The 23,812-nt window shown below is 42.5% G+C and overlaps 1 protein-coding gene across 1 annotated transcript in view; it reads right to left on the bottom strand.

The window, feature by feature from the left end:
• Positions 1 to 23,812, bottom strand: part of ELK3 (ETS transcription factor ELK3) — a 36,982-nt gene that overhangs the window by 3,640 nt on the left and 9,530 nt on the right. Inside the window, exons 2-4 of the mRNA XM_041409814.1 lie at positions 15,820 to 16,028; positions 6,745 to 7,536; positions 1,817 to 1,939 (exon numbers count right to left, since the gene is read on the bottom strand). Coding sequence (XP_041265748.1) covers positions 1,817 to 1,939; positions 6,745 to 7,536; positions 15,820 to 16,026 — 1,122 coding nt within the window. The 5' untranslated portion in view covers positions 16,027 to 16,028. The remainder of the gene's footprint in view (positions 1 to 1,816; positions 1,940 to 6,744; positions 7,537 to 15,819; positions 16,029 to 23,812) is intronic.

Raw genomic sequence — 23,812 nt, 5'->3', positions numbered from 1 at the left:
GGCCCAGCTCCATGAGCTCTGCTGGTTTTCTGTTGGCTTGAGGAAGATAGAGCTGAACAACTTCAAGCATCTGGTGTATTTTTACCCCTTATCAGATCAGTCCAGCTGTGGTGTGACCACGCCCTCCACATGCATATAATGACGTGCTCCTAACAAGTTTCCTCTTCCACCCAGACGGTAGTTGGTGATACCTGTCTTCCAGCACTCCGTGTAAAGCCGGGCCGAGCAGCGCGGTGCTGCAGGGCACCGTGCTCCTGGTGTGGCCCAAACTGGCTGATGCCTCTGCTTTAACCACACCAAACCCCAGGAAATGCTTCCATCACTTCTGCCAAGATTCATTAAAATGCAGAACCTGATTACAAGCTCTTCCCTGGGTATGCATGGAGTGTGGGCTGGCCTGTGCAGGCAGCCTGAGGAGAGCTTTACCCTGACGCCTACACTGGCTGACCCATCAGTTCTAGGTGGGCTTGGCCAGAATTCAGCTGTGGTTTTCGTTTCCTGTTTCTGTTAAAACAAGGCTTTGTGCTCTACAACATGTCATCATGGCCTTTGCTTGAATCAAACATCATTTATAAGGCCCTTTGGGTCTCTCAGCAGGGAAAGCCAAGGCCACTCCTTCAGTTCCCCCAGGGAACGGCCAACGTGTCAAGCTCATTCCAGGTCTCGGCACAGGCACTTCTCAGGTGAAATGTCTGGCTGTTTCTAACCGTGTGTGCAAAACTAAGGTCCAATAGGGATTAATGAGTTTCTTGAAAACACAAATAAGGAGTCCTGAGCATCATGTGCAGCTGGAGGTAGAAAGACTGACTATCCCAGTACCTGAGCCACTACTTGAGCTGAAGCCCAGCTCTGAATTTGAGCAGTCAGCCTTCCTGAAGGTTCAGAGACTAATACAGGGTCCCTGTCTAGCAGTAGCCTTCTCCTCTATTAGTGTTGGCCCTCCACAGCTGTCAGGGTGTTCATTCCAAGGGTGTCCATTCCAGGGGTGTCCTTGCACCTTCAGCTGTGCAGATGGCCACTGGGTTCCTTGCCAATCAGCAGATCAACATAATTTCTTCTGTGACTTAATGAATCAGCTGTTCTGCAGCAGCTACAGCTGGAGCTGCAAATACCCACTGTCTTCTTCCTGAGCTTCAGGCAAATGCTGCAGCTGACTGCTGTGGCTATTGTGGGTTATTTAGTAACTTTTGTATTTACCAGATCTCTATAAAACTTTGAGAATTTTACTCTGCCAATACTCAGGAGAGAGTGGACACAATGCTGCCTTTCTGCTGTTACATATGGCAAGGTCATGCTCAGTGGTGTGTTCTTGGTTGAGGACACATGGGTAATTGGCAGGAGAACTGGAAATAGAGCCTCCAGGCTCAGAGAGCCTTGTCTCTCTGAGTGAGAAGTAGCTCATTAGGACAAAGGATAAACCTACACCCACCTCACTGGGTGAGAACCAAACTGTCTTGGTTTTCCCAGAGTCCGTGTTCCAGCCCTCTCCTGGCAGGTCAGAGTGGTCTGCACTCTTCCTGCAGCTCTGAGCTCTGTTACCTGCTTTCTCCAGGTCCAGCATTTACTTCTCTTTCCTTCACATGTGTGAAGGAAATATATGTTTGCTTTCTGCAGCAGACACTGCCCTGTAGGTTCTGACTGTGCTGCCAAGAATTGGAAGAGGGTACAAGTAAGCAGACCTCTGTAAAAGTGCCTGTTAATGCCTTTCTTGATCTGTTTGAAAAGCTCCAGATTGATGTGAAGAGATGTTCCCACGATGTCTCTTTCGTAAGTGTGTGTTTAGCAATGAATGAACCTGTGCATTGGGAAGACCTACCTGGAACAGAGTGTTTGGTCCCTGCAGCCTGGCAGGACTCAGGGGAGCAACAGGACTCAGGCTGCTCCAGAAGTGAATGCTGGACAGCAGCGGGCTGGGGGTCAGCAATAATCCATTGGGGGTCTGCAAGACAAAAAACACTCCATGATGCACAGCTCAGAGTTACAGCACCATGCAGCACTCACCACCCCTAAAGCCTTACACAGCAGCTACTGGCTGTATTTTCCAGTGAATGCAGATACACAGCGTGGTCAGCAGCAGCAGCCTATCCAGCCCTGCATCCTGTCTCTGGATACCTGCACATTTTGTATTCCTTCATAAGCAAGTTGATTTAGTTTCTGTTTGCTTAATGAGATGCACAGTTATTGCTTATTTGAACCACACTCATGCAACTGTGTAACATAGAGAATAATACCATGTGTGCCCCCGTGCCTGCCAACACCACCTAGTCTCCCCTTCAGAATCAGTTTTTACCTTTTGAAGGGCAGCAGTTCCTTGACCTGACTGCAGCTTTTGAAGCATTACTACAATTGTGTGTGGAGCTGGAAGAGTCACTGCTGGCCTTTGACATTCACTCCCCTGATGGCACCTCTTTGTAATGGAAGAGGGTTCAACAGGGAGAGAGTCAGGTGTATGGGCTGGGTGCCCAGGGGGACAGCAGAGAGCACAGCTAATTGTTTGAGAAGAACCAAAATGGCAAGAACCCAGAATCCAAGGCTTTTCCCAGCTCAGAGGTGCCTCCTTTCAGTGCCACGAGGCACAAGAATTGCTGGGATTGCCCACAGCATTCTTAAAGCACAATTAGAGGGGAGGTAGCGTTAGAGCACATGCAAATCTTCATTCAGATGAAGAATTATGTTAATTATTCTGTATCCAGAATATCTTTTATCATGCCAAAAAAAGAACATGTGACACTTTTGAAAAAAGTATTTGGCATAATGAGTTAATCTTGCCGGTAATCTTGATGCCAATTATCAAAATCAGTCCTATTTAGCAAAGCACTTAATGGAATTTGAGTACACACTTAGCAAGCAAGCATATGCTTTGCTGTCTCAGTGCTCTGCTGAACTGGGGCATCCTTTTGTCCTGATTTTAAAATATGTAAAGAGAAGACCAAAGACAGAGAGTACCTGCATCTCCCTGTAGCAACCAGCAGGTCATGTATTCTGGTGCTCCCCACCAGGCCAGAAATACAAACTCCCACACAGGGCAATTGCAGCCGGGGGTCTCCCTTAGCAGCTGCTGACAGCAGGGCCCATCACACCCGCTCTCTGGCAGACCCTGCAGGCAGCAGGCTCAGCCAGGCACTGCCATGCCTCCCGTGCATTTGGAGTGTCAGACTCCTCTGCCGAGCGGTGCCCGAGGCATCGGCTGCGGTGTTTGGGGCTCAGTGCAGGCGCGCGGGAGCACAGACCTGCTGTGACGGGACTGCACTGCAGCTCACAACAGGGTCAAACTGCTCGTTTGGCACCAGCAGAAGAGATGGGAAAGACAAGGAGCAGCAAATATTAGTTATCCTGGTGATTCTGAAAGGCTCATTAATACAAAGACCTTGGCTGCTCTTGAATGGTTTTGCTAAGGAATCTCAGATGAAGTGGGGTTCGTGGAGAAATGTGCAGGGAAAGGACCCTGCCACCTTCACTGTGCTGTTTTTGGATCAAAAACACCAAACCCCATGGAAGAATAAATAAGTATTACCCCAAGGAGTAATAAACCTGTGCTATCACCTGGAAAGCAAAAGGTGGTGATGCAGTAAATCAGCTGGTCACAGGAGTACCAGTCAGGGTTGGGATATATCTGCATGCCAACAAAAGGGGCAAAGAGTGGATGGAGGCCTGGCAAGGAGAATATGTCAGTCTTGATCTCATCAAGTGACAGCTCTTGTCAAAAAAACACTTGACAAGTGAGCACTTGTCAAGAGTCCTTTACAAACACACTCTTCCCAGGGGCATGGTGCTTTCATGGGGAAGGAAATCGGCAGCACCAGCAAGAGCCTCTTTCCTGTGCCACATATCAAGCTGATGCTGCATTGGCAGGCGGATACTGATGGAGATTTATGAGACTGACAACACACTGAATTAGGTCAGGATAAATACTCAGATCTACTTACAGAAGAGCCTACTAACCTTAAAACCAAAGATATAAGTAGCTAGACCCAACAACATTCAACTAAGGACACAGTACTGTGGCAACTGTACGAAGAACTCCCGTGGTTAGCCTCCATTCTTTATTTTTTCCTCTAAGAAGTTGCAGTTATCCAGAACTCCAAGTGCAGTTCTTGAGGAGGTCTTCTGAAAATAACGAGGAAGACTTGGAAATGTTTATTCCTTCGTAGATGCAGCCAAAGCAAGTCCTCAGAGACACCTGAAAAACTGAGTTGCCCTCCATTCATCTCTGGAAGCACGCTAACATGCCTAAAACAGTGCTAAGCAAAAGCTCATATCCTTTGATGAGCAGAGCACTAATGTCTGCAAGTTCTGCCAGAACCAAGAGCCAGCCAAATGAAGCCTCCAAATCTGTTTAATATTTAATGCAAAAAGAGCACAGGGCATCCCAGGCTTGTTCTCAGTATTGCCATCGGCCAAGTATCAAAACCACCCAGAGGAAACCTAAGTGTAAACACCACCACAGGACAGGCTATCCCTAAATTACACACAGAAATTGATGTGTCACTTCATTTTCTGCCCACATGCAGCCATGCATCTGGTATTAGATGTGGAACCCATTGGGAAGTGCCTACTGTGAAACATCATCGTAATCTAAGCACAGTTTAAATAGAAATAATTCATTGCACAGAGAGGAATATGTTAAGCAATGACGCTCATGGCTCCTGACTTCTGTGACAATGTGTGTAAGTACAATCTTGTCACTTCTAGCTGTTAGAAAGCACACAAGTGCTGTCACACATGCATTTCTGTTCTAATATTGATTGTGTGTATCAAGTGCCCTTTCACAGCATTCCACCTGAGGATAATCCTCATGACCAGCAGGCACAGTGGAAAGCCATTTGAAATATCCTCTCAGGCAGCAGGACCTTCTCAGAACATACATCATTCCTGGAGCAGACATCCTGTTCTGCACCTGCCCCTGGCAGCAGGTATTTCACACTGGGATCTGGTAAATCAGAGAATGTTTGAGATATGATGCATGTTCTTCCTTGGATAATGGGATGAACAGCAGATTTCCTGTCTAAATTATGGCTTTAGCTATTCTGCATTGTGATATTACAGGTATATGAATAGAGCTGCTATGTAGTTTTTATTTTATATTCACTAGGATGAGTGTTTAGGATGCAGGGTACTTCTTATCCACACTAGAAAAAGAAGGCTAAAGGTGAGGATAAAAGCTATGTTGCTATATAGTCAAAAGTTTAAATAATTAGACCCAGAAACTACCCTACACAGATGCCATATGCCTCTTCTGTGATAGGACAACCTGTGAAAAAGATTTGTGATGGCTTTAAGTTGGATAACATCACAGCCTTAGCTATCCCTCCTGCTAAAGCAGTGCCACAATCCTCAACATAATTCCTTTCTACATCTTTCAGGGCAGTAAGTACACCAGTTCATAGGTACATGGGAAAGTTACATATACAAAGAAATAATTACAAAACCAGGAAACAAATCTCTGTTCATCCTGTGGTTTGGGGGCAGCAGCAGATTAAAGTGGGTTTGAAATAACTCACACTTTGTGTCTGGTTGGCATCTGATATTGTCAGATATGCTCCCTACGAAAAAAATACAGTGGTTATACCACAGTTAGAGGTTGTAAGTTTGTCAATGCATCTCAGTTTTGGTTTGCCACACTTCTTCCTGCCAAACATAACTTCACTTAAAGGCTTTATGATGTCAAAAATGGCAGGTGTCAGCCCACAAACTGCTCTTCTTGGTGACACAGCTTTGTATCTTGGTGGCTTACAGGTGTGCCTGAGCACTTGCCAACACTCCCTTCTGCCAGGCCCTTGTGCCATGCAGGCACACAGTGCTGCCCACATCAAATACCTCCAACGCCTTCCAACAGGGAAGAGGTGATGGGATTCTGGATACAATGGGTCTTCTAGGCAGTCTGAAGTGAGAGAGGCTTGTAACACACCTTTGTCCTCATTTATTTATTGTCCAGTTTGCTACATTCAATGCCAGTATTTGCATCAACTGATACTTCAGGGCTAGGGATCTTGGGAGATATTCCACATTGGGATAATTTTATTCTTGGAATTTTTTTGGTCTAATTTTGAGGTGGTATTGTAAGACAAAACTCACCAATGAACATACTGAGTCATATCTATGTGATTTTACTCTTCTGCTCTGAACTCCTAGGCTTTTTTTCACAGACTAGCTTGGAAATGAGAACTCGCTGCTGACATTACCACAAATATGTTATTGAAAAGAACAAAATAACCTTCTGGTTATTCAGTAGTTCTCTGCTGAAGGGAAGCTCTGGCAAGTATTCTGTGAATTTGTACAACTTCAGAAATTAAAACTGACTTCAAAGCCTGTCTTAGAAACCACTTAATGTGCTCTATATTTGGAAATTGGCAAAAAGGTCACACTGAATGGATGCAACACCTAGTAGAGAAATCTAACCAAGCATCTTATATGATCAAGTTGTGACTTAAAAAACCCCTGTGGTTTTCTTTTTGGCTTTTTCCTGTTTGTTTTGTAGATCTGGAGGCTGGTTTGAACTGATAAACAATTCACTAATGGTTGCTCATCTCCTCATTCTTTCAGGCAGTCTGTGAACTGTGATGGCTCTTCCCACTCAATTAGGAACAAACCCCAGGAGAAACCTACTTTCCACCCCTTGTTCAGAGCACTGCTGTGTATCCCTTTTTCCTGTATGCTGGGGTTTTTTCCCATCAGATGGTGACAGACCCACAGAACTAACACTTGGCCACAATGAGGGAATGCCTGGAGACAGGCAGGTCTTACCTGTGCAGTGAAGAAAGCTGGAGTCAGGGATCCCGAAGGAAGCGCGGGGCTGTTGAGGGCGATGGAACCGATGTCAGTGCTGGAGAGAATCATAGGTGGGGCAGAGATTTCCAAGCCTTTGGGTTTTTTAGCCTTTGGGGGAAGAGATGGGGATTTGGCCTTGGAGCCTGAGGAGAGGTTCAGAGGCTCAAGGGAATCTGAGTCGTGGCAACTGGAGTCAAGGAAGAAGCTCTTGTGCTCTGAAGGGAGGGGTGAGGTGGGTGACAGAGACGGTGATCTGGAGGAGGACGATGATGGAGATGAAATGCTGGCACTGTTGGGTAGCATTAAGGAAGATATTTTAGCTGATACTGAAGAGTTGAGGAAAGCAGAGGCAGCTGCTGTTTCAGAAGTAGAAGGCAACGACACCACGGGCCTCGTAACTTGTTTGTCTGTTTTGTTTGTCACAAATCTGATAACAGTTCGGACTTCTTCAACTGGTGTGTTTCCTTCTGACTTCTCCAGTTTTTCTGTTTTGATGGTCTTGTAAGGGTCTGGCTGGTTCTGCAGAGAGTTGATAGTGAAAGAGGAGTACAGGCCAGAGTGGATATATTCATTACGGCTTGTGCTTTTCAGTGCTGACAAGCTGTGCTTGTGCTGATCCCTGCCCTCCGAAGGCATCTTACAGTCGCTGTCCTGCAGCAAAAGGCTCTCTCTGCTGATTTCCACAGCATGTGGATCCATTTTTAAAATCTCAGGAAAAGAGACAAACTTGTATACAAATTTTTGTCCGATCACTTTCTTGATGATGTTCTGCAAATACAAAGAAGGTGCTAGAAAGGTCAGCGTTTCAGAGGCACCCAGTACTGCACACACAAGGGCACTGCTCCCTCATAAAGCTATGCAGGTCGTTTTGTGGGCCTCCAAATGCTGATCACCCTTGGCTTATTCCAATGCCTCTCTCTGCTCAGCCAGGGAGTTCACTCCTTGCTCCTCATGGTTTCCAACAAAACCATCATCATTTGGTGACAAAGACCTACTGGTGGCCTCTTTGACTTCTGCTTCCCCTGAAGCAGCTTGGGAATAATTTCTTTCCAGTAAAAGCAATTCTGCTGCCTTGTGGATTCAAGCCATGCCACCACTTGCATTCTGCAATAAATGCTAACTCCTTCATTCATGCCTCCTAAAACTGACACCAACACCTGAGGATGAAGTACTCTCAGAATGCCTGCAAGGGACAAAACCACCTCAGCCTCCTGGCACCAGTTATTTACCCCCTGTTCCTTACCACATGAGGAAAGGACTGAGCTAAACTTACAGTGACTGTCTTTCTGTCAGTGATCATGAACTTACATCTGTGAAAAATGCAACCCCTTGCAGGGGCTGGAAATGTACTTGTGTCCTGCAATATCCCCTGCACCATCTCCAGGCTGGAATTAGGCTCAGGATGCTCAGTGGTGCTGCCAGAAGGCTTTCATCAGTCTAAACTGACTGTGGAAATTAATTACTGAAAGAGTCACAAACCTCTCAAAGGTTTGTAGAACTGTTTTGTTTTGTTTTGTTTTAAGTGTCCCCTTTATGTAAAGAACTGATTCCTTTTGAGACTTTTTAAGAGCAGCCTGTTTCTAGTCCTAGTGCTCCTCCTGCAAACCCAGGCTGGCTGCCTGCTCTAACACAATTCCTAAGGATATGTGAGCTCCTCCACAAAGGCATTTCATGGCACAGGCCTGGCTTAGGGACTGGAACATTTACCACCCTAAGCCAAGTGCTGCAGAACAAAACAATATATATATCCTGAGATTTCCGTGCTAATTTCTTTCTTCTTGAAACCCCTGGTGGAGAGTTTAAGTCGCCTCTGAAAAACCCTTTCCAAGAGGCTTCCCTTTAGTCCAGCACATCTGCTGTACCTCCAGCTGGTATTCTGCAGACATCTGCTTTGCTGTACATATGGGAATGTAAATATTTACAAATTTCCTAAAAATCTAATTGGTTTTTCATTCTACCATAGTTTCTGACACCAATAGTGGAAATATTTGTTAAACTGACTGAAAATGAAAGAGAAAATTAAGGAAAAGGAAAAGAGACATCATATTTCTCTATATATAGAAAACAAGTAGTGCTGGGTGCTTGTACTGCCTGCACTACACCTTGCTCAGTCACAAAAGCAAGGATCGTTTTGTGAAAGAAGAATCTGACCTTGAATATCAGAACCTCTTCTCTCTTTCAGCGGAGCTACTTCACTCTGTAATTCATCTGTCTGAATGTCCTGGCATTTAATTCAGGCACCTTCTTGAATACAAAACTAACCCCACAAAGAACCCTGGGATGCAGCTTTGCATCACAGGTCAGGAGCTGTGGCACAAACAGAGAATGTTGTTTCCCAAGTTGATAACAGGGATCTGTAGCAAAGAGAAGAATTAAATTCAGCAAGTTCAGACTAAAGGCACAAACTGCCCTCTTTCATGCTGAATTGTACACACATCTACACACCTGGCAGATGCTGCAGTGTCCTTTTTTGGCCTCCACAGGTTCGGGACAAACAGTTAGCCCACAGAACCTCAATCTGCATGAGCTTTAATTCCTATGGCTTTGGGCTTGGCCTAGATTTTTTTTTTTTTCTTCATTGCTAATTAGGTGCAACATTGGATGATTGCACTTTTTCTTCACTCTTGATATTGAATTCTCTTTCCAAAGAGCAAAATCTCCAACTACTCACATATGAAAAAAAAAAAAACCACCATCCCAACTGGATTTTTTTTTCTTTCTTTTATATATATATATATATATATTTATATTTTAATTTAAAATAATGCCTCCCCTCTGCTCCTGGCTACTTTGAATTATTATTAAATCAAGCACTAGCAACTGAGATTCTCCTTGGAAAATGTGACTCCTAGAAGAACAAGATTCAATTTATTTAAGGATTGCACTTTTACATTGATGCAGGCTTGAAACGGGGGAACATTACTATAAAAAGCAACTGAACGGACTGGTGAGTTTATACTTCCTTTGTTATTATTAAATACAGTTATATTTTAAGAACATTGCAGTGCTGCTCCTCCAACTCTGTCAGCCTGCAGCAAAGGCCCACTTAACGATGGCTGGAGATGAAAAGATTCAAGTGCAGATCCCTCAAGCACTTTGCAGGCTTCTCTTAAATGTGTAGCCTGAGGAAATCTCCACCGGCATGCAAGAGAAAATAAGGACAGAAATTAATGAAGTGCCTCAGAAAGGCACTGACTTTTCCATATTCTTTTGACAAATAATTGAAGGTAAAAAGCAGCATATTTTTACCATCACCAAAGTGATCTGTCAGAATCATTCTGAGCTATGACAGTTCAAACCACAGAAGACAGTGACAGGCAGCACAACAAGCAGTTTGAAAGGGCAAAGAATTGTGCCTTCCTGCATCTGCAGGAAGACTAGACCACTTGCTTGGTAGCAGGAAAGTAATTGTATATGAACATTTAGCCCTCTTTTATTGTTGCTTGAATTTTCTATGTATATTCCCTCATGAACAGCCTTGCAATGAGTGCTAGTGGCTACTGGCCAGGGCTGCAGGGAGCCAGGGTAGGACTAGGTCCATGCAGCTGCTGCAGAGAAGAAACGAGCAACAGGGACAAGAGCAGGGGCTGCAGTCCAAGAGCTTAAAAAAAAAATCTTACCAATAGACAGCACTCTCTGACACTCAGAGAGAGGGCAGGCAGCAGGGAATGCCCCTCTTCTGTTGTCTTCCTGAACACTTTCCACTTCCCCTCCTCTACCCCAGAGTACAAAACAGTGACTGCAGCAAACGTGCCCACCCCAGCCTGCCCTGTTGAGAAGTGCTTGGAAAGCTGCAGCGCCTGCTGCCTGCTCCAGCACACAGCCATGCTAGGGAGCTCTGGCTCATTCACACCCCAGCACTTCAGGAACTCGCTTTATGAGCCCTTCCAAAAGCAGCCTCACCCAAGAGCTCTGAATCACCAGCTGCAGGGATGGTTCTCCTCTGTTGTCCCTGCAGCTTCAACTAGACTATACTGGGGAGGGGTTGTGGCAACTATGCATATGCACCACTAAAACCTACCATGTGTTCATGTTTTGTTTTTATCAGCTCTGACTCCTGCTCAGTTTGAGCCATTTACAGCAAACTAGGATGACCGAAGCATTTTAGTGGCTTGGCCCAAACCTCTTTGCTAGCGAGTTTGCTGGCTGCAGGAGCCACTTGGGAGACTGATCTGGGAGACAGGATTCACTTCCTAGTCAAATTTCAGACTAAAGAGGGATCTCAGGAGCAGGAAAACCATTTTTCCCTCTTTCCAGGAAGTGACCTATAATCAGGATGCCCAAGATGTCAAAATTTATGACAGAGCAGAATGAACTTGTCTGTAGGCACTAAACATCCCTGGTCAGAAAAGAAGACCAGAGCTGTAGCTGCTGCTCCTAAGTCCCACCTGGATGTGTTGCAAGTTCTCTGGCTCTAAGAGTACTGAGAAGAGTACTGTTCTTACTGTAACACATGTAAGAACACAGGTTATGAATTCCTCCCAGAACTCTATCCAGGCTGCTTCCAGCTACTGGGACACCTACCCAGACAGAGGGCTGCTCACACTCCAGTGTCTGAAGTACATATGCTGGCAGGAGGTACCTGTGGCACGATGGTCTGCTCTGAAAAATGGGAGTGTGTCCTCATCAGCATGTGCAGGCAGGCAGATTCTGCCAGCATCACAGGTTATGCAGTAATGCTTTGTACACTGTGTGTGCAGAAGCCAGATTCTGTAACATTTTTGATGCAGGCACAGGTGCTACTGCACTGTGCACTTGTACTGACTTTCAGAAGATCAAGGCTCCCATTTAGCAGGATTTCAGTCTTTCTTCACTTACCTCCAGCTGGAAGATAAAGGCTATTTCTCTGGCTAGCACCTAAGACCAGGTTCTCCACTCTCTTTACTGCAGGTCACTGAACATCCCTTTCCTCTCACATCAAACATGAACAATTTTATGTTTCTTTTTGAGGCAGGTGTTCTTGGGCTTTCTCCTCTACCCATCACCTCTTACTGAGTATCAAATCCTTTACTCCCATCTTTCCATATGGATAGCACTATATAACCATTTATGCCATTTCAGCCAAGCACCTTCTTGACTTCTACAAATCACTCTTGGATGAAGCTCCTTCCAGTTTTCTATAAAGGTTCTTTCTAATGTCCCTTAAAGTATTTCCTTGTAACACCTCTGACCTGCACCACTACATAATGTATAGTTGGTACTCCAGCACAATCACACTGCTGTTGTTTCATTGTAGGATTCTTTTTCCCCTGAGATGTCTTACAGAAGACCTTCCCAAAAGTAAAATAATATTTTTCATTATCCTGAAGTATATCCTCATTTATATCCTGAAGTTCAGAAAGCACCCAAGCAAGGGACCTGCACCCAAAACAATTCTTCCATGCTTCCACCCCACTTCCATGCTTCCACCTACACTTGGACATTAAAAATACAAACTAGTAACCAGGTTACAGGGTTTGACCTGTTATGGGAGGGAGTGAATGCACTGGCACCTCTGAATCCTGAGAGCACCTGAGAAGCCCTGTCCCTGCACTGCAATGAGCACAAAGCAACCCATATTATTTTAATACTATAAATCATACTGCCAAACCATCTAAACAAGTGGGCAGCCATCAACTGAAACTAAAACTGAAACAGATTGAATAGCACTCACTGAGTAAAGCCTCGGGCCACGTACTGTTCAGAGAAGATGCAAAAATATTCTCTGCTGCTCATCACAACATTATGTGACTGTGTAATTAAAAATGCAGCATAACTCATGCAAACATTGGGGTTATCCAGGGAACTGTGATTCTTTTATTTCCTAACTTCTGAGGACTTGAATTCAACAACTTCTACATCCTATTAATGTCAGTATCCGCATGTAATTTCTTGGATTCACCCTCCTTCCCTCAGAAAAAAAACCTCATGGGAAAAATCACTAGCTTCTCTCTTGTGGTGTCATTGTGAAATATTCATAGGGACTTTCAGTAGTCTTGAAACCCCTGGTGACTTCCAAAAGATATGTGCCATTACAGCTACCATAAAAACAAAATAACTGGATAACCTGAGGGAAAAAAAGAAACTTATCAACCCTACTTTCATAGGTATTTTACTTCAAGCTGAACTGCTCTGTATGGGAATAGTGCTCAAGCATTTCCTAGCCTGAAAGCATTACAAGAGATTTCCGACAGGCAAAAGTGTGTGACATGGTGAACACAAACCATAGGTAGAGGGCAGGATGCCTTTCCTCAGTGTTATCTGTCATCTGTGCTGCTGCTCTGTTGAGGCAATAGGGGAAATGCATTAAATAAAATAAGGGGGAGGGGGGAAGAATTTGGGGAACAAATGAAACAGGAAATGGAGTCTTCAGATTATCTACAAACATTTAGAAACTATAATCATGGCAGCAAATTATAATCAAGACATGCCATACTCTACATTTCCTGGGGTGCCTTTTATGTGAATTTAACATAAATCTAGCCATCAGCCTCAAACAGCATGTCATGCTTGCTTTCAAAGCCAGGCTAAGAAACTTGTCCTAATTGTGTTATTTTTCTCCAGTACTGGAATTAATTTACTTTTAAGTTCAGATGAATCATATGATGAATTTTAACAAGCCAGTGTTCCCCCCAGCAAAAGGCAGAGCTCATAAACCCCCATTTATCCAGCAATCAGGCTTTATTTCTCCATGGTGAATAATTTCAAAGATAGACCATGAAACATTAGTTCAGTGTCAACTATATGCAGTAAGAGCAGAGGGCAGTCCAAGAACAGAAGGTCCAGCCCATGTGCCACCATAATTTCTAAAAAATCACTGACCCTTATCTCAAACTCACATGCTGCCAGATCACTTAGGTTATAGGAAGATAAATTCCTATATTCCATAGGAATAATTCCATAGTGCAAGTGAAGTCTTGTCCAGAGTTCTGCCTCATCTTTCCTGCTGCCACTCCCCCTTTTGCAGCTCAGTGTTTGTCACATTTGTTCAGTGTGCATCCCATTTGCCCCAGCACCCCCAGCTGCCAACACATCCATCATTGCATACAAGCAGAGAGGGGACAAGGATCTCAGAAGGCTCCTTAAAGTTACCTCAGAGTCTAGACTGCTTTTAGGTTTATCTCACAAATTGGTGAATGGTCTAAAGGAAAAGAGCATTAAAGGTTGAGAGAGGCTTTTTCACCTCCCCAGTCCTTCCCCTTTTGTTCTGCAGGGGGGAAGGAAGAATGTCAAGGAGCCCTTCCTCCCTTTCTTGACTTCTTCCCTCCTGTGCTATGCAGTATAGACTGAACTGAAGGCAGAGGAAGCGTTCAGGACTGAACCCACTGCTGAGCACACCCTGCCACTCCACAAGGATTCACTCTCTGTTATCTTACACCATTCTCTCTCACACTTTGAAACCTGCAGCCAGTTGCTCTGTCCCTCTGCACTCTCCCAATAATCCATCTTTCTCCACTGTCTGGGAACCTACATGTCATGAAACACTATATCCACAGAGTGAGAAGCTCCCACTTTTTTGTTCTAAAGGAGTTACTCTTTTAATTTAAATAGAAATAGCCATAGGTTTGGGTTGGGGTTCAAACCCTGATTGCAGTACATGGGGAAGAAAGAACTTATCCTTCTTTCATCTAGGAGCTATGACCTCCACTGGACTGCAGAACACCTGAAAAAATGGACATAATCCCTGTGCCACACTTAGATAAAACTGTCAGACAGAAGACCATCTCTACAAACAGCAAGCAGCTGCCTCAGCCAGAACCGTGATGAAGAAACTCTACAGCCACTCTGGCAGATGCTGCTTGAGCAGAGACAAAACAGATGACAAAGGTGTGTGTGTGCTGGGGGCAGGGAACTGAAAACAGAACAGGGGTTAAAAAAAAAGGTTAAGGAATAAAAGAAGCAAGAGAGTCTCAGGTAAGGAGCCATTATATTCTATTACTTCAAAAGATCAGAGAGATCTCAAAGCGTAAGTGCTACAAATATCTTGTTCCTTGTTTTTAAGCAATGTCTGTTCAGTCACTAACAGCATATTTGGGCTCTGCCTGGCTATGCCAGCAGGCACTCTGTCTCCATTGATCCCAGTCAAGATTATAACCAGAGGGGCTGGAGTCAAATAATGAAGCAAGCTTCCCCATGCTGAGCAGAAGCCTTTTTAGCACTTAGCTAAGGGGATGCATCACACCAACCGCTTGGAACAGGCACTGCACTGTCCTCACCGAATCCTTTCAGGCCTTCTCCATCAGGCCACCTTTGAAACATATCAAGTGGGAAAATCTGACTTCTAGTGGACAAAACACTAACATCTCTAAATCTGAAACTGAAATGTTTTTCAGGAGAAGAAGCCCCTGTGGGTCATGGAAAGTCTGATCATCCAATTGTTCATTGTTAATTTGCAGTCACCATGGTTTTTGATCACTGTGTTAGATTGACTGCATAGCACTGTGCCCTGCAAGAATTAGTGCACTACAAATAATAGGTGACAACAGCACTCTAACGTCAGTCCAGAAACAGTATCTACTTTCCTCTGCCTTGTGCAGGCAGCAAACATGGCCTAATTGTGCTGAACACTGGCATAACTCACTGTATAATCTCATCTCACCCCTCTTCCTGAAAATCAAGAGGAAAACAGGCCACTAAGCACAGCTATGAAGTTCTCCTTTTTAATATACAAAACCTGTAACAGTCTTTTTTTTATTAATAATTAATCTTCAATAATATAGGAAAGAGTAAAACCTAATAACTTGGAATTTATATATCTTATTGAAAAATATCCATTTAAGGAGAACTAATCCTGAGAAGATTTAATATCGATTAGTAAAAACAATATAATACTCATCAAAAATGTGCGTGGAAACAGTTTGGAAACTCCTTGAATTTACTGGAGTCTAAAATCAAGAAATGTGAATACACAAGATTTGTGTTCTATAATATTTGTATATTTGTGTTCTAAAATCTTTTCCTTCTAGTATCTTGACTAGTTAGAGGAACTTCTAAGTAGCTTCCACGGAGAGGAGAAATATTATCTGGTAGCATTTCTATTTTCTTAGTCTGCATGAGAATAACAAAATTTACCTTGTCATAATAGTATCTGAGCGCCCGGCTCAGCTTGTCATAATTCATATTAGTTTTGTTTTTTCTGAGTCCCCACAGCTTAGCCACTTCTTCTGCCTTGAGTAGCTTGAATTCGCCATCATTAGACGTCCAGCAAATGAGGTGCTCGTGTTTCTGGTCTAGCAGCAACTGCAAAAGGAACTGCCACAGAGTGATTGCACTCTCCATACCTAGAAGGGACAAAGGAGAGAAATGTTTTTCAAACAAGAGTGAAAAACATTTGGGAGCAGGTGTTCCACCCAACGCTCATTTCAGTAATAAGTTCTTTACAGGAGTCATCCTACATAATTGAGAAAAGGAAGCTACCACATCATTCATAAGCAAACATCCACAAGACCTACAGGTCTTCCACTGCTTTTCCAGTATTCTTCCCACTGCTGTTCTCTGAAGGGTCACATAAAATAGAGGAAGCATTTAGAAAAGCACCGCCCACAAAGTTCACATTACACAAGGTCACTGCCAGTTCTGGCATCTTGCATTCATTGTAAGCAATCACTCCTCAAAGGAACACATAAGGCAGGAACACAAAAGGACTTAATATGACTATCCACCGAAATGATACTAAAAACCTGCTGTTTACTGTCAGGAGGAGTTTACTGGACTTCTTCAGATACGTCACTGTGAAAAAGGGGAGGAGAAGAGAAGACTAGAGCAATTGCCTTTGATTACAGGATAAGAAGCTACATCCCTCCCACCACCAGACAGCCTTTGCCTATTTTGTTTTTTTCCAGGGCCTCAAATTAATCTTACTGCTTCTGTTTGCCAAGTCAAATAGCTCAAAAGACATTCTTCATTTTTTAAAAAGCTGGAAGTTCAGTACACTTAAGCACAGTAAAGTAAGTGATGTTTACCCAGAACCTCTCTTTAACAGGGATCTTTTCTTTCATTATTGTACGTACTACTGAGAATTAGGAATATTTTTAACAGTGCCTGAGTCTTACATCTGAGGTTGGCTGAATTTTTTTTCTCTGCTAAAGGTTTTTTAAGTATCGGTTTCCTCTGCTAACTGCCTGTGCTACTGAGCCCTCCCTAGAAGAAGCCTTTTGTTCAGGCACTGCAATAAAAGGATAAACTGAAGGCTGGCTGTATTCCAACTCAGCACAGGTATATACACAACTTAAAAATTGGGAGCATTACAGCTGCTAACAACTCGTCATTTTAATGAAGATACAGCTCAAGTTGACCTTTTACACTACAGAATCATTAAATTAGATTTTCACCCACTTTCAAAAACATTCCCAGCCTTAGCATGTTAACACTGGATCAAATAATCTTTTTGGCCTCTTCTCGTTCTTAACTTGGATGTGTTGTGTCACAGAGATTTATTGCTGGTATTGATTAATTTACTATGGTGCTAATGGGACTAATTATTACCTGACTCACCTCTGTGCATGAAACAATAGGTATTTTTGTCTTTATCTAGACAAGCTCACGATTTTTAGCATCCTCGCTCATTTTGTTTCCCAATACACTGTTGTTTGTGCCCTAGCAGGTGACACGGACAGGATGGCAGGCTTGGTGCCTGCCGCTTCCCGGGATGTGCGTACCACAAGAGGGCACAAGACTTCCAGCTATCCCCGGCAGGGAACGGGACACAGGGACGCTGCGGGAACAGCTTCAGGTCTGCCACAGCAGGAAGGAAATCACCGTGCATAAGGTCCACGAGTATAAAGAAAAACAAATTGCATGAGCTACACTAGTGTAAAGCAAGTTAATGATACTAGAGAACGCCGTCAATAGTTGTGTGGAAAAACAGGGTTTGGAGCTATGTTTTGGTCCAAGTAATTTTTTAAGTAAGCTGGCCAACAAGGGTTGGCAGAATCAATGACGATTTCACTATCTCTTCAAAATCCTTATTTCTCTAATTAACTGAGAGTCCCGTCTGAAGGACAAAGACAAAACCACTGATGCCCAGCTGAGTGACACCATGACTACGCAGCACTTTCAGAGGTCATTTGAGGCTCCTAGGACTGTTAGGGATGCTGGAAACAGAACTGCCTGTATGGAAGGTCTGGCACTTTCAAACGTTTGCATTTGCTTCATCACAATTTTATACAAATGCTTTTCCACAAAAAATAAGGCAAGAAAAAAATTTCATAGCTAGGATTAAATATACCTGACAGTTATTCGCTTTAGAACCTGTAAAAGTTCCTTTAAACTACACCCTCTTTGCAGACATTAGCATCTTTAACAGATTATTTATCTATAACTTCATAGATAATAAAGTGTCCCTATTAATCTGGTATCGTAAATATACAGATACACATCATATATGTATATACTTTCTAATACTTGTAAGTTTTGCAATTTACTTTGCAAAAAAGGTGTATTTATATGCAATCATATTCCTCTTAAATAATTCTATTTTCTCTACATCACATATTTTGCAGCCATACCCTGCATAATTTCAACTTGCATCATACAACTCTTCCTAATAAGAAATCACAAACAGAACTTTTGTTGCTCTGGAAAATTTCAAGTACCATATAATTATCTTTCTTCAAAATTGTACTAAAATTTATCCCATGCTACAAAGACCTGTCAGCAGAACTTCAGCTGAGGAAAGTAAAGAGGGTTCAGAATTATAGAAGAACCAATACAAACTTCACCACTATAGCATCACCCAAAACAGTGTAATACCCCAGAGAAACAATTCTCTCGCCCAGATCTTAAACTACAAGTTCAGCACTCATGGCTCTGAAGAGAGGTTAGGTGGAACTCAACACCAAGCAAAGAACATTTTGCTGCAGCCTGCTCCATGCCCATTCACCTCTGCCCATGAAAACTCACAGAGTAATCTACAGCTACCTTTGTATTACACTTTCCATTATGAATCTGTTTTCTGCTGTGTATCATCTGTAAAATGTAAATAGTTTTGGATTCCATTTTATCTACTCAAGGTGCACTCAAGGTGACTCAGCCATAGGCATAATGTAAAATGTAAGAACAGCACAAGCCTGGGCGAGAGAATCCTACAGGAACACTCACTCCATAAACCATAGGTCCCGGTGAGCAAGGAGGGGTGACTCCCATCGGGTTATTACAGAAAAGGTTACTGCCACTTTTTTGGAAGTGGCTCAGTTATTCCTACTGAGATCCATGGATAATCTCTGGGGGTCACTTCAGGTGCTGGACCCAGGGCAGATGGCTGTGGCGGGATTAGATTTAGGCAGCTCCTCACAACCTATCTTGCCTGACCACAAACTCTCCCAAGCCTGTGGCTCTGAACAGGCTTTATAAAGGACCTGTGTACCTCAGACTTCAGCATCAATGTGCTCAGTTGGTACATGCATAAATCTTTACTGGTATGACCCAAGTCTGCCCCTACAGAAATGAGATTAAAACAGCTCAATGCTGCACTGTGCCTCATCCCTCCATCTGCCACTGAGTTCCTGTATAAAGCTTGCCATACTGCTCGTACAGCAACTCTGTGTATGATTCCTACATGAGGCAAATCATGCTAATTACATTTTCAGCTGATCATTAATTATATGGTCCTACTCTTCTAACCACCAAACTTGAGGTGTGCAGGTCCGAGTTGCACTGAATATTCACAGCTGTAACTACCTATAACAGAAGCCTTGGCGTAAGTATATATGGTGAAGTAAAATCTCAGATTTCTTGAATTTGGTAAACTGGTATCAATCTCATTTCTATTCTGTAAAATGTGATTTGCAGGGAAACAGTTGTAGGAGGATCCTCTGCCTGGACTCCTCTCTGAGAAGGAGTTTGGAAGGCAAAGGGGTCCCTTCTGCACCCCATGAGTCAGAGGGAAGGCTTCTCTAACAAACTTTGTCTGAAGCTCCCATTCTGCCCATGGCAAACTCCCATTCTGCCCACAACAATAGAAAAATCTAAGATTCTGCAGTGACAGGATTTTTTAACTGATACAAAATATGTAATTTCCAAACAGGCCAACAGAAGTATTAACCTGCCTTTCTCAATGGGAACTGTTTTGAATTCCACAAGGTACTAACTGTCCCCTTGGGAGGACAGAATGGCCACACAGGGCTTAATTTGTGCCTCATTTGAGTGGTCAAGCAAGAGAATCACTACAGATGTATTGGATTCATTAGAAGACATGTAATTCAACCAAAAACCTGGTACCTGTATTAAAAGTCATAATAAATTATGACTGTGAGGAGTTGGAGATCTTCAGAAAACATTATATTTCATGTATGTATTTTCTAAATATTTTGAATTTTTTCTGACTCAAAGGGAATTCAGTGTCTTGCCTTACTTTGACAGAAAGGGTTGTTAGGATGTGGTCACTTCCTACAGTGACCACATTTCATTCAACTCTTTATTAATATTAAATAGTAATAATAAATATTCCTCTTACTTCTGTGCTCAGTACAAGATTTGAATGCAGAGCAATAAATAATACATGGAACTACATACTGAATTACATGGATTAGCAGAAAAAATAGTTTTATAAAACCCCTTATTTAGATAGGCACATGTATCAATGGTACAGCATGAGAAACACAACCTATGTTAGAAACATATATCCTGTGTCATGGAAAGCCTAATCAAAATTCATACAGACAAAAGAGTCAATTTTTTAATCCATTAACTCTGACATATCTGATTTTGCCATCTTATTTAAATGGCAATTTCTAAATTATTTTAAATATCTATACAATGCATTTGACAGTCAAAGATGCTTTCTAAGCTATGAAACAAAATTTGCTAGTTTGACCTGACTTAGATAGCCTAGTAATTTTACTTTCTGATCACTTCCATTACTGCTGACGCAAATAATCACAGGCATAGTTAGAAGAAATTATACTTGGAAATGCTGTGTTAGACAGCAAAAATGGTATTTCAGGACTAAAAATTTTTCTGAAAATCCATTTCTCTGGCAGCTGTGACAGGGAACCACACTGACACCATCTGCATTAGCAATTTACATTCCTTGCAATGTGCTTCAACCCATACAAACCCTAGCAAATGCAAGGTGTGATACAACATGCCCTCCATACACCAAATTTTAAGTTTAGGTCTGATGCCAGAAGGCAGCAAATCAGAGTATCTGTGCTGATAATTCTGCTCCTATTTCAACCAAACTGAGGGACTAACAGAAGTGACTAAACCTGGAGCAGCAGCAGAGTCAACACCATAAGCTATCCCTAAGAGGATAATGGAAATGGACAGAGACATCCATAGAACAAAGTGTCTCATCTGAGAGATATTCCTGTCAAGGGTCTACCCAAATTCCTCACTTAGGCAAAGGGCCTACATGCCAAATACTCTCTCTTCCTTTAGCATATGAGGACTGGCTTCAACCAGCATGAAAATAACACTATAAAAACATTACGCAAGTTACACTAGAAATAGTAAAGACATGATCATATATGTGCTGATGAGCTGTATAAGCTTTTTCATTTTTTAACAACACAATACAAATGAAATTCCATGTGACAAAATGTCAGTCAGTCAGGTGGCATTAAGATCCAAAAATCCAGTTATTAACCCGCTGGACAAAATAAAACAAATAAGCAAGGCATCTTAAGTCGAAGCAGTAGAACACCAGGAGGCTCAGAGACAAATCTAGCTAACCAAAATCTCAGTATCGGAAAGATTTATGACATGAACTGTGAGATAAGCAGGATAGTCCTGGAAGCATCAAGTTTTGTAGGAGTCTTGCATAGGAAAAGCCACATAAAAAGCTGGAAAGCAGTTCTGTAGCAATTCAGGACTTCTGCAGAGGTCCTTAGCTTTCACACAACTATGTTACAGCTGTAACACAGCTCTGCTCTCCCAAGTAGTCCAGGTTTCCTACTTGGATTTTTTTCTCCATGTTAGCTCCCCTACAGCCTTTCTAAAAGAGAGAAACTGCTGATCCTGGACAATCAACATTGATTGGACAAGTTTTGAAGGCTAAAAGTAGGAATGCCTCCAGGCACTAGGATCAAAACCAGTCCCTTTTGCTTTAGAGGGTCTGCAAAGGAACAACATCTGGGACCCTGAGCTATAAACCAGGTCAGGGGACTTGGGGCAGAGGAGGCACAGCTGAGTGGAACAGACTGGCTGGGGTGCCCAGAGGCTGAAAAAAACCAGCTGGTGACCAATTAAATCAGGAAGACATAAAATGTGTTAGCCAGCATTACGCCATGTAGGTAGTCACAGAAAGATGGTGATCAGACATGTACATGAAAAGGATTAAGAGGCTGAGTCAGGGCAGGGAAATTAATTTCCCTTAGCATATGAAGAAACTGCTGATTCCTTCTGTAGCCAAAGCAGCTGCAAAAGATCCAGCTCCTTTTTGTATGCCCCATCACAGCAGGCACACACCTCCACTTACATTTCCCTTACAGGCATATGTGTGCTTTTGCAAGCACACAGCATTTCTCAGTAATAGATGCCTTTTTTTACCCTTTCAGCTACTCCAGAAAACGTGTGTACATTTTTTGTACGTCCATTTTCTGCTTTTGTATTCTAATTCTGTCCAGCACGTTTCTCCGAGCAGCGTGACGTAGGGCATTGTTAGTTTCTCATTCACGTTAGCATTTGGCTTCCTTTATTTCTGCAGGTTGCAGCCAGGAAACTGGAAAATGGGCCACAGGAAACCTGGCCTCCTACATCTGTCCCAGTTTGTAATAGCAGCTCTGGTTTTATTTTTCTAAGTGTCTCAGGTTCATTTTAACCCTTGAGATGACTGCTGCAATGCCATGTGCATGAATGTGACTGTTTTGCCATTATTTTTTAACCACCATTTCTCAATAATAGAAATGGAGATTTTTGTACTTAACTAAACTAATTTTGAAGTCCATTAATACTTAGAAAATAAACAGTTACAAATTGATTTTTAAAAAAACTCTTGCTGGAAATTGGCCAAACAATTCCATATATAAATTCCATGCTGTATAAAATGTCAAAGAGTATATGCAAGACAAAAATACAGAACAAGTTAGTGTCTATATACATCCTAAACACAGTTCTAAAGTGAATGTCAATATGAAAAGTTTAAGAGCTTATAAATCCTCTAAGACAATTTTTCTGGTTTTCATTTTAGTTTTTATTTAAAAAATTGAAGCACATGTGTTTTTTGTCTAATTACAGAAGCAAGAGTGTCAGTCAACAAAAGGAACTTTCCTAAAATAATTTAAAAATTAGTCAGCCATAACATTTTTCACTGAAAATTCATCTGTATAACTATGACTACATCATGAGAGGTTAAAGACAATTGCCAAATCTGCCCAAATGTTTGCTCAGAACTATTTGAAAGAAAAAGCTGAGTCAGTCCTAACACTTTATTTCTCAACAGAGATGCTTCAAGGGTGATAAATAGGATGTGGTTGGTGAGGAGTTAGTGATTCTGCCAGAAAAGAGGAAAAACAAATATCAATTTGTTTACTCAGAAAGCTTTCATATATTCATTAAAGGAGATCTTACTGCTAATTTAATTGGGCTTGAAAAAATAAGCTCTGAACTAACTGTGTAAATATACCTGGTTTTATTTGAACTTTCTCTATTAAAGGTAATAAATCAAACTAGATGTGCAATCCATACCCAGGACACTTTAGGGAACCGACTGTGTGTATGATACAGAATGCTGGTAATTTTTCCACATCCAGCAACCAGGACATTTCCTGTCAGAGCATCCTCCAAGTCCTTCCATTGTGTTGAAACTGCAAAAACTTTCTAAATCAGGACTTCCTCCTATTATATTTTAGAGGCGTCTTTCTGGGAAATACAGATTCAAGCGAAAAAAAAAAAAAAAAAGGAATTCCTGCAGCACCACCCAGTGGAAACATTAGAGAAAGCCACAGGGGTGCCCCAGCGCACAAGTTCCAATTTACTGCAAAACTACAGTAATATTGCCACACAAACACAGACTGGTTTAAGGATGTGCCAAAAAAACACAGAGGGTTTTGCTGGATGAGCTACTCAACAGAGTGATACAAGGTATGACTACTCTGTTACTCCGGCATAACAGCTGTCTTTTTAC

The sequence above is a fragment of the Onychostruthus taczanowskii genome, unplaced genomic scaffold (assembly GCF_017590055.1).
Source record: "Onychostruthus taczanowskii isolate IOZ18803 unplaced genomic scaffold, ASM1759005v1 scaffold31, whole genome shotgun sequence".
Lineage (NCBI taxonomy): Eukaryota > Metazoa > Chordata > Aves > Passeriformes > Passeridae > Onychostruthus > Onychostruthus taczanowskii.
This window is presented reverse-complemented; position numbering and strand designations above follow the sequence as displayed.